At 41.5% G+C, this 18,972-nt stretch overlaps 3 protein-coding genes across 4 annotated transcripts in view; 1 reads left to right on the forward strand and 2 right to left on the reverse strand.

Moving 5' to 3' along the window:
• On the forward strand, positions 1-9,016 carry mrps35 (mitochondrial ribosomal protein S35). Its single transcript, XM_053427294.1, has 8 exons — positions 1-181; positions 1,206-1,258; positions 1,589-1,756; positions 3,432-3,492; positions 3,639-3,778; positions 5,578-5,687; positions 5,949-6,018; positions 8,520-9,016. The coding sequence occupies exons 1-8, from the start codon at positions 49-51 to the stop codon at positions 8,787-8,789; spliced, it is 1,005 nt and encodes a 334-aa protein (XP_053283269.1). The 5' UTR covers positions 1-48; the 3' UTR covers positions 8,790-9,016.
• A 686-nt stretch (positions 9,017-9,702) lies between these two features.
• LOC128444684 (MANSC domain-containing protein 4-like) lies at positions 9,703-11,851 on the reverse strand. The gene is made up of 3 exons (XM_053427285.1): positions 11,632-11,851; positions 11,394-11,528; positions 9,703-10,553 (listed from the first exon to the last, which is right to left on the reverse strand). The coding sequence occupies exons 1-3, from the start codon at positions 11,849-11,851 to the stop codon at positions 9,703-9,705; spliced, it is 1,206 nt and encodes a 401-aa protein (XP_053283260.1).
• Positions 11,852-14,865: 3,014 nt separating this feature from the next.
• Positions 14,866-18,972, reverse strand: part of LOC128444686 (transcriptional enhancer factor TEF-3) — a 36,314-nt gene continuing 32,207 nt past the window's right edge. For both annotated transcript variants that reach the window (XM_053427291.1, XM_053427290.1), the window contains 2 exons: positions 18,354-18,506; positions 14,866-15,850 (listed from right to left, as the gene is read on the reverse strand). In XM_053427291.1, coding sequence (XP_053283266.1) covers positions 15,737-15,850; positions 18,354-18,506 — 267 coding nt within the window. In that variant the 3' untranslated portion in view covers positions 14,866-15,736. The remainder of the gene's footprint in view (positions 15,851-18,353; positions 18,507-18,972) is intronic.

Genomic DNA, 18,972 nt, shown 5'->3' on the forward strand with positions numbered 1-18,972 from the left:
GCTTTCTGTGTTTGTCCCCTCGCTGGTGGCCGTAGTCATTGGGGAAACATGGCTTCTCACAGTAGTAAAGTATTCCTCTGCTTAGGTCGAGCTCATGCCCGTGGACCTGGACTTCAGGGAACTCTGAACAGAGTCACGTACTCTACGGCTGCGTCTGTAAACCATGCTGCTGGAAACAGAGGTGAGTTGTAATGTCGCTACACACGGAGGCTGATGCTAATTCACAGGCTACATGCTAAGCTACCCGGAGGAGGTGCTGTCAGGCTCTCACCAAGGTCTGTTCAGCTGCCCGCTGTCCTCTGTACCATGTAAAGTACTGACACACGTTGATGAGTCAGTTCCATGGCAGGAAGAATCACTGCAATGACCAGTCTCCTGCATGTTTCCACTGGTCCATCATGACATCATCTGGCTGAACTCCACGTAGTGAACTGATCACCAAAATGAAGATTGAATTAACCAGGATGAGATCAGATCTGCTTTCACTTAAATTTAGAGCTCTATATAATGTATTTATTACAGAAACACATCAACTGAGGAATAGTCTCTAGAGAAAGGGGCAATCTCTTGTATTATATGGTCAGAAAATAGTCAGAAAGGTCCATTGTAAGATTTAAAGCTCAATTTGGCATGGGCGTGTCTGTTGTGTCTAAAGTTAGACAGCAAATGCTGATTAAAAGCTTATGAATTCAGTTTAGTTGCACTTATATGACACTTACTTGTTGCACTTGTTTGTCTTTTATTTGAAGTAAATTGTACTTACTTGATTCCTGCTGCTCTGGGTGTTTACCCTCATGGTTGAGTGCACTTATTGGAAGTCGCTTTGGATAAAAGCATCACCTATCATAATGTCATGTTAAAGCCGTATTAAGGGAATACATAGCAAGTTTGTGTGAAAAAGAGTTAATGACAATAAGACTCCAAGAAAGTTATTTTCCAGCTCCAATTTAACATATACATAATAACATCAATGAGCTTAGAAAAGCCAACATTACTTCAAACTGTAAAATACACCTGTCATATGCATCAAGCTTACTCTGTGATTGAGTGAGTGTATTGTTGTAAATACAAATAATTCAAAATAGAATCAATACAATAGAAAATTTGCTCTCGAGAAAAAGGTGTATAACTGTTACTGCATTTACTTTGGACTTTTTAACAGTAATGAAACTGAGTGTGTTGCTAAACTTGAAATCGAATTGTAGGTCCTCCAGACAGAGGCGGTAGAGGACCCTTTATCAGAAAACCCAGGAGAGAAGTAAGTGTGTCTGTTTTTCAATGTTGAATCTAAACAGAAGAATGCATGTTTGACATATTTAGTGAAGTGAATTTATTTGTATAGTGTATCGTCATAGAGGGAAGTTATTCAATGTGCTTTACAGATAATCATAAAAGTTCAGATAAAAACCAAAGAAAACCCTATAAATGGTAAAACTTTAAAGCAATTTGAAATGAATGCATTTCATATTTGGAAAATAAATATGAAATTGAATGCAATCACTTGGCTAGATGATTATAATAGCATCATGATATGATGAATATAGTTGTCATGAGGCTTATCTCTGTAATCTGTGCTGTGGGGCATCAGGCCGGGGAGCCCAGGACAGAGAAGATGTCGGTGGATCAGGACTGGACTGCAGTTTATCCATCAGCTATGCCCTTCAGATCAAACACCGTCCCTCTGCCTGTGAGGATGGGCTACCCCGTGAAGAGAGGCGTTCCCCCAGAGAAGAAAGGCAACCTGGAGCTCATCAAGGTCAGCCATCTTAACTGTACACCAGACCGTAATGGAATTATCTCAAGACGAGAAAGAGGTGCTCTCTACGTAGAAAACACAATCAAATTCGAAATACACCAGGAATATGAGAAGTTTTTGGTGGTATGTCTTAATGGTGATAGTTGAGGTGCAGTAAACAAGAAAATATGTGATTTTCACAGATAAATTCACAGATGAATTTATACGTATTTCCTGCGTCCATGCTCTACCATGGCACCATCCTGCTCCTGAATGTTCTGACATTTTTGTTATTGTTGTGAACGCATCCGACCCAAACAAATTCCTGCTGCTGTTCAGCCAATGTCTGAAAACGGCTTATGTCAAATATCTGTGTATCTTAGCATTTACCTACTTGTATTCACTATGTCCAGCTGAGTTAATGTAACAGGCAGGTGGCTCCTGCAGCTGAGCTCTTTCCCTGTGCTGCATGGCTCTGATGGCCCTGTTTCTGTGGCCGGATTACTGAGCTGCTGTGTCCAGACACCAGCTGCTCCATCTGGACTTGAGCCACTTGCAGATCCACCACTTTCACCGGCCACAGCTGGAAATCTGCCGTGCAGTGTGACACCATTGATATCAATCTCTCGCCTTGCCACGAAGGGACTGCTGCTCATCCATTCCGTCACTTTAATCTGTGTTATGTTTTAAGTCATACGTTACAGATGTTAAGCCCATAGGGTGAGCTATGTGAAGTATATCTCAATGCTGGTATAGAACGTATTATATAACTATGTGTATTATAATCTCCTTTACTAAAAAGATGAAAGAAACATTTTGTTCTCCACTTTGTTTACAAAGCCACTGAAAAGCAGTTCATTTTGAAAGTCAACATTTAGACCAGGGGTGTCCAAACTCGGCCCGAGCTCAGAAGAGGTCCGAAAGTATGACCACTTGTATAACCCGTCACTGGCAGAATACAAGCACACGCAGATGGCCTGCAATTCCTGGAAGGACATCTCGGCTAACGTCGGTTTGCAGGTCGACAAAAGTACAAAGCTGTGGAGAAAGATCAGGGACAAATGTGTCCTCCAGAAAAAGTAATAAACAGTCGATGACGACTGCCACACACAAAGAAGGCGTCTCTAAGGTCGTCTTCGACAAAAAACGTTACTCCACCTAGTGTTCTGGCGGTGAATTGCATTGCAACATGCGCAACCCTTGGAGAACCATAAATTCAAACGAGTCCATCGACACAACTGTGTTAAAAGTTGCAGTTGCAGAACCATGCGCCGGCCTTTATTGTAAGTCGCTTTAGATAAGGGCGTCAGCTAAATGAAATGTAATGTAATATAATGGACTATGGCCCACTGTATTGCACTTTTCAGCCCTGACTTGCCAGCTGTCCCTCAGAACGCCGCCACGTCCCTCAGAATGCCGCCATGCTGCCACGCCCCCCCCCCCCCCCCCCCCCCCACCCGGTCAGCAGTCCGATACAGGGCAGCGTGAGTGGCCCAGTCCTTCTGATTTTTTTCTGAATGTGGCCCTCGGGACAAAAAGTTTGGACACCCCTGTTTTAGACCATAGCAAGACCATTTTGTTATGCTTTCTAAAATGTATTCTTAGATTTTAAAACGTCTTAATATTTTAGTTTATATGAAGTGAATAGTTTTGCATTTGAACATCCACAAAACCTCTTGCTCATATTCCCTTTCAGATACCCAACTTTCTGCATTTGACACCAGCGGCCATCAAGAAACATTGTGAAGCTCTGAAACGTAAGTGGTTCATTTAACTGTATTGAGAAAAACTATTTCTTGATTTATGTCTCTTGTCAGACGCAATTAGAATATATACGATTATTTACTTTGAAACAAATGTTTAGGCTCAATAAGAATGTGTCAAACTGTCTCTCTGTCATCAGCGTTCTGTACCGAGTGGCCGTCGGCCTTGGACACAGAAGCCAAATGTGACGAGCACTTCCCTGTTAAGGTGGAGAGCACAGACTACTTGTCTGCTGGTCTGACGGTTAGAAACCCTGCAGCTCGCATTGTTCATCTCAAAGTGAGTTTTTTAATTTTTTTTATTTTTAAGTTTGCTGGTTGTCTTTACACCACTTATTTGAACTTTTAATTTATTTCTCAAGGATATTGGATTTATACAGGGTTTTGTAAATAAAGAGGAAGCCAAGTATGGAGAAACCAGACATGTAAAATGAGATTAGAGATTTACAGGGATGTATAATCACCATCTGACATCATGTCCCTGTTACTTATCTAGAGAGACACCCATTGTCCATTGAACTTAAACCGTAGAAATAATGCCATGATGACAAGAGATTAGTCGGCGAGAATGATTTTACATATAAGCATGTTGAGACTTTTGGTGTTGGTTTAATGGATGTAGCACTTGTTTTTTTAAGGAATTTTCTTCTTCTTTTGTTTCCAACTTGATATTTTCATAGAGAGATGAAACCAAACATTTGAACTTTGACACATTCATTGAGACATTTTTAATATTCCTCTTAATCCCCCCCCCCCCCAAATCACCACCACCACTAATCCATAGAGATGCAATCTTCCCAACAGACCAGAGCCATGCATGATGTAAGGAACATGTTAAAACCACAGTCTGTTGGAAAATGATGCATTCAAGTACAGTCAAAGAATTTAGTCAAGGTCAAATACACAACAGTTAAAAACATGGTGTTGTCCTTTTTTGTATTCTAAAGGTCAGAACAAAACTATTTCCATAATGGCTGAAAAGTCCCTTATCCAGCAAACAAATTTGTATCTCCGTTTTATTTTATTCTATGTTGCTTATAAGGTTTTCCATGTGTGAATTTGAATTCTGTTTTAGTTTCTTGGATCTGGCTACGTGTTTACATGAATTTATTGAAAATGTGTAATTTGTATCATTAATCACCAGCCATCTGCTCCACTGACACTCTTCCTTAGATTATATTAGTAAAGTAGGAACTATTCAGACATTAATCCTCGTGGATTAGACTGAAAAATAGATTGGAGTCTGAAGAGTAAATCTGACACAGGTCAATAAGCGTAACAAACCCCTAGTTTCATTTTAATAAAAATGGATTGTTTCCTGTGGTTGTTATGATCATTGATTAAGGTGGTGTCAGGTTTGATCCAGAAAAAACACAGCAGACTTTAACTCTACTGTCTCTCCACCTCTACACTACCACTGTTGTGTTGCCAGAGCACAAAGCTTGGAGGACAGAAAACATGCACAAATGTACATTGCATTACCTACAAAAGCATTTTGTTGCATTTTATACATTCTATAAGTCAAAGCCATTACAAACAATGTAATCAAGGCATAATCTGTTTTGCATCTATGGTATCTGCAAGGGGCTTAGGGGTTGTTCTGGGCCACAGCACGGATCCTGTGATTTCATGTGCAATAAGTATGTCAAGAGACTTGAGTGCAACACTTTTGCATCTTTTGCCTTTCACACAGTTACTCTCTCTAAAAATAGATTATGGATATAGTTGATGGGTCACATTGCAAAGTTTTTGGTAACATTTTTGTTTAGGCTCTATTTTCATTATTGATATAAAATAGATGCAATGTGGAAATTAGATGATGATAATGAATAAAAAATATCCATCACAGAAATTTGAGATAATGAGCACATTTTGAAAGGGCACCTCACCAGACGATAGAAATATGAAATCCATTTGATTGATTGTGTATGTGAGATACAGCCAAAAGGGACAGTTCAGAATTAAATCACTTCTGCATGAATCTCATCTTGTGTTAGCTTTACTTCCTGATAATGTGTCCATCCCGAAGACGCTCGCCTTTATAATCAAATTATAATTCTCATGTCATTTCCTTCACAGGTAAAGATGTCCAGTTTGAATCTTGACGACCACGCACGCAAGAAAATGCTCAAACTTGTTGGGAAGAGATACTGCAAAGCCTCTGACGTGCTCACCATCACGACTGACAGGTAAACACTGCTTCCTTCAATATAAAGTTCATTAAAGAGCCTGAGTGATCCTGGATTACTGTGGGCAGTTAAAAATATCTATTGGTGTTTTGGCCTTGATCTTTAAATGATATCCAAAAAGTTTTCCTAAAGGCACATATCCGACAATAAGTTCATGTGATGGCTCAATATCAACGGATAAATCCCCTAGTTCAAAACACTAAATCATGAAGTGAAAATATAAATACTTCTCTTGTCTTTTCCTCCCCCTCTCTCTGCCAGCTGTCCACTGAGGAAACAGAATTTGGAATATGCCACATACCTGCTGACTGTTCTTTACCACGAGTCGTGGGTGAGTAGGAAAGATTTGGTCATTTTGAAAAATCCGTCCCTCTCTAAACCTGCAGCAGTTGCCCGAGTCATTAAGTGTAAACAAAGTGCCGGTTTAGTCTAAATGTGGGACTATTTGATCCAGATCATTTAAAGATCCATCCTCAGCCCCTTCCTTACTCCTATTCAGATGTACCAGGAGTTAGCTGTGACACCTGTTCTCTTTCGTCCAAGTTCTCCTGTGACTGTGGCCTTTTCCTCAGCCTCCCCTTTTCTTTACTGACCTTTCTTCGTCTTTCAAGAAGCATCCATTCATTTAAAAGTCAATTGCTCTCTGGCTTAACTTGTACTGATGACCCACTGTCACGTTCCTTAAGTGTACCCTTTTGAGGAGATCATGTGCAGAACAATGGCCGATCTCATTCTTGAAAAAGACACTGTACCCCCAATTGCCCCTGAAGTGAATGTGAATTGTAGCGTAAGAACTGTGGTTGATTTAAAAAGACAAAATAGGCACTATATATATATATATGCAGTTCATTTAAATGCAGTCCATTTATTGTGGAGATTTTTGTTATGGACAAGCTGTAATTTCACAAGGTAGAGTTGGCATTAGTGCTATTTATTTTTCATTCCTTCATCTTTGACATTTGCTTCCTGCTGGTGCCATGGCACTCTACCTCTTCCTCTTGTTCGTCATGCTCTGAGATCTGAAAAGCCCATTAGAGCGGTATCAAGAGTTGAATGGGCAAAAGGATGGCAAACAGCAGCAAAGTCCAGTTGGCATTTCCCCACAGATGAGGAGAAAATAGCCTCCCTATCAGGTGTTGACCCCGATACTCATTTACATTAGGCCAAATATCCCACTGAGAAGAAATCAACCAGAGAAATCTGCCTCCAGGTCATTAGCCTGGGCGCTGATCCCATAATTTTGCAGCCAGCTACATAAAAGAAAATGACTCTACCCAGATTACATATAGTCGACCTCTGTCTTTAGTGTTTCCAGTCATGGCTTAGTCACATTTAAAGAGAATCTTTCAACTGGTAAAGGTGTCCGAGCCAGGAGGCAGAACACTGTCCGCTGCCCTTTCGGACACACAATGGAAGGCACAGTGCTCGTCCAGCAGGCTTGTGGAAACTGTTTGTAACGCTAGCCCACAAAGAGTCCAATTGTTTGCAGTCACTGAGGTGATTTTATCTACCCACTCAGGGAGATGGACCTTCCCTGATAAATCCAGTGTGTTCTAATCCAGGCCAGCGTTGCGGCTGACTGCTCAAAGGTGCCTCCAACATGCACAAACTTTTACCACTAGAGGCACTGCATCTGCTGTCGTGCCTTCCTGGCCAACACCTGTCCCGTTCCCTTTCTGAAAATATCGGCGTTATCTGGCAGGCACATGAAGTCAATCAAGAATTCTTCTCCTGGCATGTTATCAGATGTCTTTAGACTAAAATACTTAGCGATGGAAGCATTTCCCTCAAAATCATATGTTTTAACCACTGATCCTTTATCCCAGCAAGTCGCACCACAAATGTTTTGATCTAAAACTATACACAGTCCTCATTATTTCAAAGGGAAGCAACTGATCTATTCCCAAGTGTTGAGCGCTTCACTCACTCGGATCCAGATACAGGATGTTATGCGGATCAGATACAGTATGTACAGCGGTAATGATGGTCATTAACCTCAAACACCTGGAGAGCAGCAGAGCTCGGGCCCAGCCTCTGCCCTTCTTTAAGCTGCTGCACAATGGAGCACGTTGTTCTGCAGGGAATGGGATGTTAGCAAGACAGGCAGCGGACAGACCACTACATATGGAGAAATACTATCTCTGTGAGAGGAGCATCAAAGAAGAGGTGGGCCGCGACCAAGGACCATCTGTTGCCATACATTGTTCCCAACTAGAGTTCTGGCCTTAGCCTCAAACATTAATGTCTGGACTTTTTACAGAGTTGGCCTTTCACTTACAAAGAACGCAGCAGGGGACTGTCGGGGTCAGACGTGTCCACAACAACAGGAGAATGTCTGTAACATTCAGGGAATTTCAGGCAAAGATCTGAATGAATTAGTCTGATTAAAACATACAAGAGGTAGAACATGACATGACAGCATATCAACACCAGCATCAGCACTTATCACCGAGGCTCTGGAATCTTGTCTTTCCAAATTTATATCTTCATCTTCTGTGTATGACTCCTCTTTTCCATCCTGTGATGTTTCTATTCCTTTAGCTGTTTTTTAAGTTTTGCGTAGCATGTTAGAAACGTCATCAATTTGCCCACACACTCGCAGTGAATCCTCCAGACAATATCCTGCTGTGTTCTCACATGGACATTCTCTAGGGTTTTTACAAGGGGAGCTGGCAGGAATAAACTCAGAAAACCCCAAAAGCCCCTCCAGATCATTTGTGGAGACTATTCTGAGTTCAGTGCATGTCTGCTACAGACAACACTGTTTTCAATCAAGTTGGGTAGATTGTCTTTCTGCATGTAAAACGATTTTCTGTTTTTGTCATTCTCAAGAAAACGGAAGCCTGGGAGGCTGAGAAAACCGTGGCAGACATGGAGGAATACAGCTGGGAGGACAGCCAGTCCCAGAAGAATATCTTGGATACGCTAGTGCGCATGAAGGTGGCCGGGGAAGGAGAGGGCGAGGAGGTGCGAGAGCAGCTGCTGGGAAGAAGAGAGGTGCAGGAGTATAAGGACTCGGTCGAGAGGCTGAAGAATGAAGGAGACAGTGAGATCACCATGCTTCAGTACAAAGATGCCGTCAAGAAAGTATTCAACCTGTGATGCAGATTTATCTAAGAGTGAATTTACACGGGAAAAGTCACCAAGGGCAACAGGAACCTGTGACAGGATCAACCAAACATCTGCCTGTAACACAAAGATGACTGTAGATAATTACTATTCCATTATACATCAGGATATTTCAGCCTCATTTCTCGACTGAACATTCAAATCATGTGAGGGATGCTGTCCGTCTTACAAAAATAAAAGTGATGAATATTATTGTTGAAGATTGTTCTGTGAAGTTCATGTGAAAGGTGGGTGAAGCTTAAGCCCCAGTCCTTCACTTTGTGGCCCAACTCGAGCCAAACTTCAGGAGCGGGACCCCGAGGGAAAGGATGCGTTCAGCAGCACACTGTTAAAGAGCGTTGGTCTGTAGTCCGTACCCTTCTAGGTCGGTAGAAACCCAATCCACTGAGATGTGCTCAGCGGCAGGAGGGTTAACCACAGAAGGCAAAAAGGCAAAAACTCCACAAAGAACTGGCAAATGTCCTCGAGGGTTTGGCATCATGAGCAGTTAAAACTCACTGAAGTGCATCGAAATATAGGTCAGCCAAATGTACATCATATCATCTTGCTCAAGGCGAACTGCTGTGGTAGAAAACATCGGCTGAATTTGCGTCACTCGGTTAAAAGTGAAACCAAAGATCATGACAACTATGATTTTGGTAATCTAAACCATAAATCACCTGCCAGTTCAGTTTAAATACATAATATTAGCCTCACTGCATCAACTTACAGCAACTACACTTCCATATCTATCTGTTTAAAACAAAGGCATTCATTGTTTTTTAAATAATCAAGAATGCAAAAACTAAAAAGGAATTGTAAAAATTTAACTTTCATCAAATGTCTTTGTCCTGGAGTTCTTCATTGAACACTTTACTGTAAACAAAACAGAAATGTCAGTTCTCTCTCAGGAACGCTCTCTGACCAGCACGTACTTAATCAGACGCATGGAGCCTCTCCTCCCTCTCCATGACGTCCGATAGCGCCCCATCCTCCTCCTGTGAGCCCTCCAGCTCGCCACCAGCAGGATGGAGCAGCAGCAGCTCAGCAGCACGGTGATGCAGATGGCCACCGCGACCAGTAAGGTGTGAGCAGCTACGTGCCACCCAGGTCCCAACTCCTCCAAAGGGTCCTCTGCGCTGACTTCCTGGCCTACATCACCGCCTGCAGTGTGGTTCCTCCCCAGGGGGCCCTCGGTGTCATTGGGGTACTGCTTGCTGCTCTCTGTGTTGCCCACAAGGCCTGTGGTGGTTGGAGGGCTAGTCGCTGACCGAGAGGAGGTGGTGGGGTGACGCTGGGTGAGGGCGGATGTAGAGGGCTGCGCAGTAGGGGCGGAAAGGATAGAAGTCATCTCAGGATTTAGGGTGGATTCTATCATGGATGGAGGAGGTGCAGTAAAGCTGGGTGCAGGAGAATTGGTGGAGGTGGTTGGGGCTGTTGCTTGTGCTTGGTTCTGCTGGTCTGTTATAAGAGCAGGTGAAGTGGCGGACAGTGTGGTTGTTGTTGTGGGAACCACTGTAGCCTGACTGGTGCTCCGCAGGGTGGTGGTGGTGGTGTCGAGCCCTCTACGTGCTGTGGTGGGCCGTGTACCAGTCGGTGCAGACGTCAGAGGCAGGGCAGCGGGCGGGGGCGGGTGTATGAACTGGCGTTTGTCTGGGGGCAGGGGTTCAGAGACATTGGCTCGACTGTAGTGGTGCGGCAACACACGCACATTGGAGGTGAAGTACTTTCCAAACACCAACAGGTCAGGATCCACCCCTAAGACACGAGGAGGTTTTTATTTTGACATACTAGCTTTTTTATGTCCAATAATTTCATTATGAAAATAATCCACTTTACTCTCCTAAAAATGTAGTTATATACTCAAACAAATGCTAAAACAATTACTATTAGTAGTTTTAGTGGATCAGAGTGAGTATTTGTAGAAAAGAGTACTTTCAAGGATCAGAGGTAAATGTATATACATTGCCACAGTAATTGACTACTATCAGTGCACCAGTACATTATTATTTTTTTATTTATTTTATATTAACTTCCTTAATGTTCTCGTTATTAATATTGTATTCGTTAGCCTCTAAAGCTGGTATTTAACTCTTAATCATTTAATTCAAGTGTTGTAAATCACCTGTAAAGCACACTGAATTGCATTTGAATTTTTTTATATTATGTATCGTAGGATTGCAACTGATGCGGTTGAGAGTTAATTGTTGATCTTAGGCAAAGTGGTAGGAATATCAGTTTTATGTGAAAAAAATATAATCTTCAAAGTACGAAATAACTGTAGCTGCTACATGAAAGTAAAGTTTTTTAATCTGATATCAAGTGGAATGGATATAAAGTGGCAGAAAATGGGAAGTGGCCTACAAGTGGTTTAAAATAGTTCTTAAGTTCCCCATTAAATGAACTAATTACTTGCTGCTGATTGGTCTACAGTTTGTGTTAAGAGCAGAATTAGCATCTTATGCTCAAAAATATAAAAACGTATCTTTTCTTTATAGGCACCAGTTTTAATCCCATAAATGCATGGTGGAGTGATCTTAAATATGTTGAGGCTGTATAAACGGATACATCTGAATACCGGCCGCTGAACAAACTCACCTTTAGTGACATTGTACAGAACAACGTTGCCCCTGTGGCTCAGGATACAGCTCTCCAGCGTGGGACAGTGCAGGTGGAAGCAGTTCACGTTTTCTGGAGAAGTGTCATAGTGGAATATGGCCAGATTACAGGAAACTGTGGGAGGACAGATGCGCATCACGATGGGGAGAGTGTGTGGAGGATCAATACCGTTACAAAATGAATGAAAAATGGAAACTAATACCAAAGTTACACTCACAGTTTCTGGTGAGGCAGCAGGTGCGGCTGCATTGGAGCGCCGTCTCCTCCTGGTAGTGCTCCAGCAGCTGCGCTCCTCTGCGCTGAGACTCCTCGATGTCGATGAAAATGCCCGGGAAGCGTCGGATCCAGCAGTTCTTATAATAAGACGTCGGCGAGCACCTCGACTCCGTGTGGCACGCCACCAGAAGAACCGTCAGCAAGCCGCATGCCACGTTCATTGCGCGTGATGTGAGTCACAGCATGTCAGAGGACAATGTGAGCAAGGCATCGACATGTTTGGGAGGCTGGTTCGCTGCTGTGCGAAAGTGGGGCCAGTGTGGTCTGGTGTTACTGGGACCAGTTCCTCGTACAGGTGAGTCACAGTAAGGCACCTGGAGGAGGAGACCCAGCCGTGCGTAAAGTGTCCACGCTGCAGCGGTGCGCACTGTATTGCTCTGAGACTCTGCTCCGTGTTGACATGTTTGCATCACATATAGGGTCATTGAGAGTTTTTGCAGATTAGTCAGCTGCACTTTAACGATGTCAACCTTCTGTTCTGAAACTACACCGTTTGCACTCCAGCCAATATTTTGCTGACACAATACATTTGTGTTGGATCCATGAATTCGTGCTGTCGTTGTCAAATTGTGACTCATCATAAATCACATTAATCTGTCAGGGTTTGGATTAACTGTCCAGTTTTGGAGTATCTGTGCCCCTTGTAGTGGTTATGCCTGTCACCATATTAGTTCTGTCTCCTCCAATCAATTGTGTCATTCTATTCGCCCCTGACTCGTGTCAACAAGGCATTTCCCTTTAGTGAACTGCTGCTTAGTGGATTAAAAACATTTGATTCTGTTTTGCATGAATATCCAGGATATTGTCAGTTTGAGAAATACTCTCAGCAGCATGCCTGAAAACAACAATCAGGCCTGGATCAAAGTCACTAAAATCCCTTTCTCTTGTTTGATGTGAACATTGACTGAAGCTCCTGACCCACATCTGCGTGATTTCATCCATGGATCTGCAGATAATAGACTGAATAAGCAGGCTATAGGTGTTCCTGAGTATAATCACAATATCACAACAGATCTACAAAGAAATAAACCCTTGCAAGTAATATCGATGCAAATGAAAATATAATAGTAAGCTACAGGTTAAGGAGCATCTTAGTCACTGTTCTGGCTATAACAATAGAAACACCTTTCAACACAAATTACAGGCTAAAATATAATCTAATACCACTCCACTGCAAGAAATATAATCTTTGTACAGTTGATCACGTTAACCTCACTCATTTGTCATTGAAACATACATGTTCAAATGCTGCTCCAAAAACTTAATAAAGTTGAGAACCAATTTTTTTTAGTTTTACTATCAAATCTCACACTGTTGATCTCCTGTAAATGTGCAGCACCAGTGTCCAACCCAATGATCATTTTGACCTGTGGAGATTCCTGTTGGTGCTGTTCAAATGAACCTCCACAGTGAGGGTTATTAAACTTTGCCTTATTACATCTTGGGGGTAAACAGTGCTCCAGTTTCAGCAGGACACTAGTCTATAAATACCTGTGACAGGTTGTTTTCTGTCTGTTCTCAGCGAGGTCAGACATCTGAGAGTGGATTGCCATAATTGTAGCAATCTGCCTGAATTCTTTCAAATGGGATTATCACAATAAGCCGTCTGCAACCCTGCTTTTGGATTTGCCTCCTCTGCCGAGTCGTTTCCCTCTCCCCTTGCGAGCTCGTCTCTCCCTCACAGTGCCGCGCTCCAGTTTCCACCTGGGATTTCACAGGACCTTTTCGGGATAAAGAGCTTATGGAGTGAAAGGTGTAGGCTGAAAGTGAAGAGAAAACAACTCTGTACAAATGGTTTTCAATAGAAATGATTTGTACTGATATCAAACTGAAAAGATATCATAGCATTTCGACATCTTAAATTGACAGCAAGAACATACTTATTTGCGTACGTTAGATGTATTATATTCCCTTTTTATGATATATATTCTCAAATTTGAATACCAAAGGTTGTTAAAAATTATAATTAGTCTTTATGTATATGCAGCAGCTTTATCATGATACTTATATCCAGCAGCAGAGGGAAAGAAACATCTGCCATATTTCCCAGTTGAAAGCTTTTTGTCCCTGTAGAAGTGGGATCCTTTGGTCTGAAGCAGCCGCAGGTGGATTACATGTGAACTGGACCAAGAACACAAAGTAGTTTTCATGTCCTCAATGTTTCTTATCTCAGCCTGAGGAGTTGGACTGTTTCACTGCCAAGGAAAAGTGTAATACTGTCTAATACCCACCAGATGGCAATGGTCACTTCCACTAGATCGCCATGTCTACTCAAATATTGCTGCATGCAAGAAATCTATAATTTACATAACATTTAAAGTAGGATTAAAACAGGACTCAATGTGTAACTTTACAACAACAATAGCCAAGTTAATGTTAGCGTATATAAGTTATGTCTTTCTTTCTTTTCTATAGCTTCTTTTCTGAATTTTGATTTCTGGACCATTTTGAGTGGATTATCTTTTAGTTCTGGGCTGTTGGTTCGACATAACGAATGCAATCTGAAACGTTCATGTAAGACTATGTGATAAGTTGATTGAACGATTTATTAAAATAAAATTGGGACATTATGTGGTCTATTAATCAAGGAGTTACTGCACAGAATAATCAACAGAGCAGATTACACACCTTCTTCTTGGTGCTCACCTTCTGGTTTGGTTTGACATCTTCTCTGATCGGAATCTTGTGCAGCTGCAAGCGGTGTGCTATTCCTCTGTGCATTGCATTGTGGGAAACATATGCCCATCAACACTGCACTTAAAATTTCAGATGATAGTTTCCGTATGAGCACTGATATGTCTCTTTTACATTAGTCTCCTGCCAAGCATTATTATGTGGCTTTCTGTTAACCGGCATTTAAACTACTACCATAAATATAATTCTACATACCATAACTAATGATATGTCTGTGCTCTTGATCCCAGAGGCAGGTCATTTGAAATAATGTTGACTTATTATGTGATTATTAGCTGATCTGTAACCTCAGTGATATAACCTAAAAACGACCAAAATGTTTGAAAGTATCAGGAAACATCAAATCTTTGCTCTGCTTACAGGTTATATATAATTAATGGATATAGTTCTACACATTTGAATGATCTGTAGGTTTACACTACATGTATCAGTGTGTGGCAACAGTTTTCACACAATTCAAAAACTCAGCAACAGGAAGAAGTTACGTAAGAAACACTTGTATTTTATATCTGACACTTCAGGGCAAGTTACAGTCACAGAGGACTTCTGTAATCAGTTTACAGATCCAGGGTCTGGTTCAAGTTAGCAGTGTTATTATGTGCCTTTTGTTGTAGTCAGATAGCTCTCAATCAAAAACAGTAAGACAATAGAAGAAACATAGAACATAAAACATCAAACAAAGTGAATACAATAGCTCTTTAAAATCTTTTTTTAGCCTCTTCTTTTCATAGCTCTGTGTAGAGGAGATGGATGTGGCACTGTACATAATTACTCAAACACAAAATAACACAAAAGATTGGCACCAAAACAACAGTGACATTGGTATGGATGTGCAAAGGAGGGATTCTCGGTTTAATTTCATATCGCTTTTCCCCATTGTTATTCATATTTAAGTCACTAGGTGGCATCCTGAGGCAGCCGGACTCCTCTGCAGCAAACACCTTTCTGCACATGCACGTGTGTAAAATAATGTAAAACCAAAAAAAAAACAAGCACTAATAAGATGAGATGAAAAACCCCACCTAAGACAACTCTCTCATGCAGGTCTTGTTGGCTGTAGGTTTGGCTCCTTTGGCACAGGGACCACAGTGTATCATGGTCCTCTTCTGTTTACTTTCTCCCACAAAGCCCACTTCAGCTTCTGCAGTCTCAAATCCCACGTCTTCCTCAGCAGAGGTCGTGTTGCTGGGCACGTCGACAGAGGGCCGGTGTCTCTCTGGGCTCCCGACCGGGTTGTAAGGTTTCAGCTCTGTAAGCTCACGGAGGAAGCATAGTCCATTGTTTAGTGTTGTTGCTCACTGAGGTGCTACAGTGGGTCTGTCGAAGGTAAGGTCCGACTGTGTGCGACTGTGTCAGTCTTTCACTAGCCTGTAAATGTGATGCTGTGCGCCGTGCTCACTCGTGGACACCTCAAAGACGTAGGCCACGCACAGCAGGGTCTCCAGTGTGTCTCTGTTGGTCACCACCTGTGGATACAACACAAGATCCTGGTCAGTCATGTCAGGAAAGAAAAACCTCCTCTGACCTGAATCTAAACACAATTTCTACACACATACAGCAACGTTACCACTGATATCAATTTCATGTTGTCTCTGTTCCACTGAGATATGTGTTGTGCATCCAAAACGTCACATGACTCATCACAAAATAACTCATCTAATCAAACGTTAGGAGATTGCTTGAATATAGGATTTCAAAACTACTTTTACATAGTCAACACAGACCTCCATCCAGCAGGCACAGTGAAATCCTAACATTATTAATGAATATTTGGGGAATTTTATGCAAGGAAAAAACTATTTCAACAAATTAGAAGCACATTTTATGTCTGAGAGGAGAAGGAATGATGTGTGGACTTATGGAGACCCCTTCTTTACATTTCGTCTACAAGCTTGAGTAACATACCTAGCTTCCATAGTTCAACATATCAGTTTAAATCTCTTTAAAGTCTTACGGACCTCATTACAGAATATAAAATGTATTATTAAAATATAAAGAGGTCACTTACTAACAACACTGACAATAATTATGACAATTTGACAATATGAGCTTTTGTAAGTACAGAATGTGCTTGAACAAGGATTTTTTTTATATATATATATAGTGATTTGCTGAAAGCTATAGAGCCAACAGTAAACAAGGAATAAGCTACATGTGAATGTGCACCCTACTGAATCAGGAATTGTAAATGGATGTTGGACATATAATTGTCCACTCTGTGTAAATTGTGGCCCCTTCATGGCCTCTGATTTAGAAAAATCTGAGATCCAATGTTCACCGCTATGTGTTCTATTAGTAGAACCATTCTTTTCCAGTTGAGCACCAGAGCATTACTCCAATGAAGGATGTTCCCATGCCTTTAAATGATGGTTGAAATTTTACACAAAACATAACACAACACACTATTTACTAATAAAGACTATTGAAAGACACATGGTCTCTCTCTCCCTCTGTTATTCTATATACAAGCGTAGATTGTGTCTCAAACACAAGAGGGATGTGGTGATACACAACGCAATAGACAAACACACAACGTCGTGAATTCATTAATCTCAATTGCACTGACCTGAATACAACACTTGTTATATGAACCATCTTGATACAATTAGTTCAGCCTTGCCGTTTGGAATCCGTGTGCATGCATCTGTTGTCTGTGTGTGTGTGTGTGTGTACGCACATCTGTGTGTGAGCAGTTCATGGTTAATATGAGCTAAATCAGCCCATTGAAAAACTAATGACATGTTGCCATGTAGTCGTCAGTGTGGGCTCAATATGGTCATTGTCCCTCGGCCAGTAGGAATGTAGCCGCCGATGCAAAGGGGGCACCAGTGCCTTTGAACCCTGGTGTCTTTGTTACTATGGTGATGCACTCAGCTCTATTCATTTCCCTCCCTGTGTCCGCTCTCCGAGGAACTCATTCAGAAAAAGTCCAATTTACAACAGACATTAACAATTTTGACTCTGCAAGAAATCCTGAAACAGTGCTCTCTGGTCACAGGCAGAAAGAAAGAGTAATGAATGGTCTGTCGTGGTTTCACAAAGGAAACATCACATCACAACCAGGTTCATGAAGGACAGTTTCTCTGCTTCAAATCCTTTAAAACAGTGAGATACTTTAAAATACACGTTGAATCGGAGAGAAAGAACCAGCACACATACTGAATGTCACAAGCAAGGTTGTTTTCTTTTGCGTGGGGTAATTGCAACAGAGCTGATATAGTCTGTTTAAACCATAGACTGTACACAAAGATAGATGAGTTTCTCCCACCATCGAGAAAAGAAGTCAAAGTATCCCAGATATTGATGCTGCCATCTTGCAAATTTGGAGCCAGAGTGAGGGAGGATGGAGGCACGGTAATGAGGTCTCGCCGATCACATGACCAGTCATGAGACAGTCTCAGCTATCAATCATGACATTCAACCACGTTTTTGTATGAAGATTTATAAACCCAATTTATTAAAAAAATTAGCACTTAAACATATGTCAGTGTGATAAGACCTACCTAAAATAACATAAATCATCTTAACCAAGATGTACTTTGACTTTCGAGTTTTGTCCATGCCCCATCTACTAACATGGATGAGGTGGGGTTTACAACTTGTACTGCAGCCAACCGCCGGATGGTGATCCGTGTTTTGGCTTCACTTTTGGGAAGCTGCTATTTCATCAATCTTTATATACAGTCTACGGTTAAAACTAATAATAAATGGGAGGATATAATACAGAGCTAATATCCCCAAATTCTACACACACACACACACACATAAACACACACGCATACAAACAATGTGTACTGTACATTCTCTGGTTCGTGTGTGTACCTGTAGGATGGTGAAGTTCTCCAGTACACTGTCTATCATGTACTTCTCTGGCAGAGCTAATATCCCCAAAATTCTACACACACACACACATAAACACACACGCATACAAACAATGTGTACTGTACATTCTCTGGTTCGTGTGTGTACCTGTAGGATGGTGAAGTTCTCCAGTACACTGTTCATCATGTACTTCTCTGGCAGGTGTTTAAGCTTGTGAATGAAGTTGATCATGTATTCACACAACGGGGAGCGGTGGATCCGAAACACGTAGCGTCCATTCTCAAAGCGTGCGTACTCCGTCTAGAGAAACAGATATGATGGATACAGAGAGATATATAACAGATATAAGACAACATATACCACACGGATAGAGGATTTAAAACGCATTACAGGATAAAATGTGAAATCTTTGTAAAATAAAAATCATAAAAACAAGGATACATCTACTGAAACTCAATTGGACACACAGGATATGAACATCTATGGGATAGGCTGTGATATGTGTAATATGATACACCTAATGCAGCATATGGCATGCCAGATATGACAATAAACATATTTCTCGTGACAAGCATAATCAAATGATGAAGCCATTAAATATCATCATGTGGCCCACTGAGGCAGATGGCTGTACCTAGGGATGTGTGTGTGTTTATATTGTACAATCTATCAGCAGTAGGTGGGGGCAGGGCGACTGTTGTGTCTAGTTAACGGGAAAGCACAACACTTAGTCATGCAGGGGAGATTTTGTGAATCACGTCATTTC

Source organism: Pleuronectes platessa, chromosome 7 (assembly GCF_947347685.1).
Source record: "Pleuronectes platessa chromosome 7, fPlePla1.1, whole genome shotgun sequence".
In the NCBI taxonomy this organism is placed as follows: domain Eukaryota; kingdom Metazoa; phylum Chordata; class Actinopteri; order Pleuronectiformes; family Pleuronectidae; genus Pleuronectes; species Pleuronectes platessa.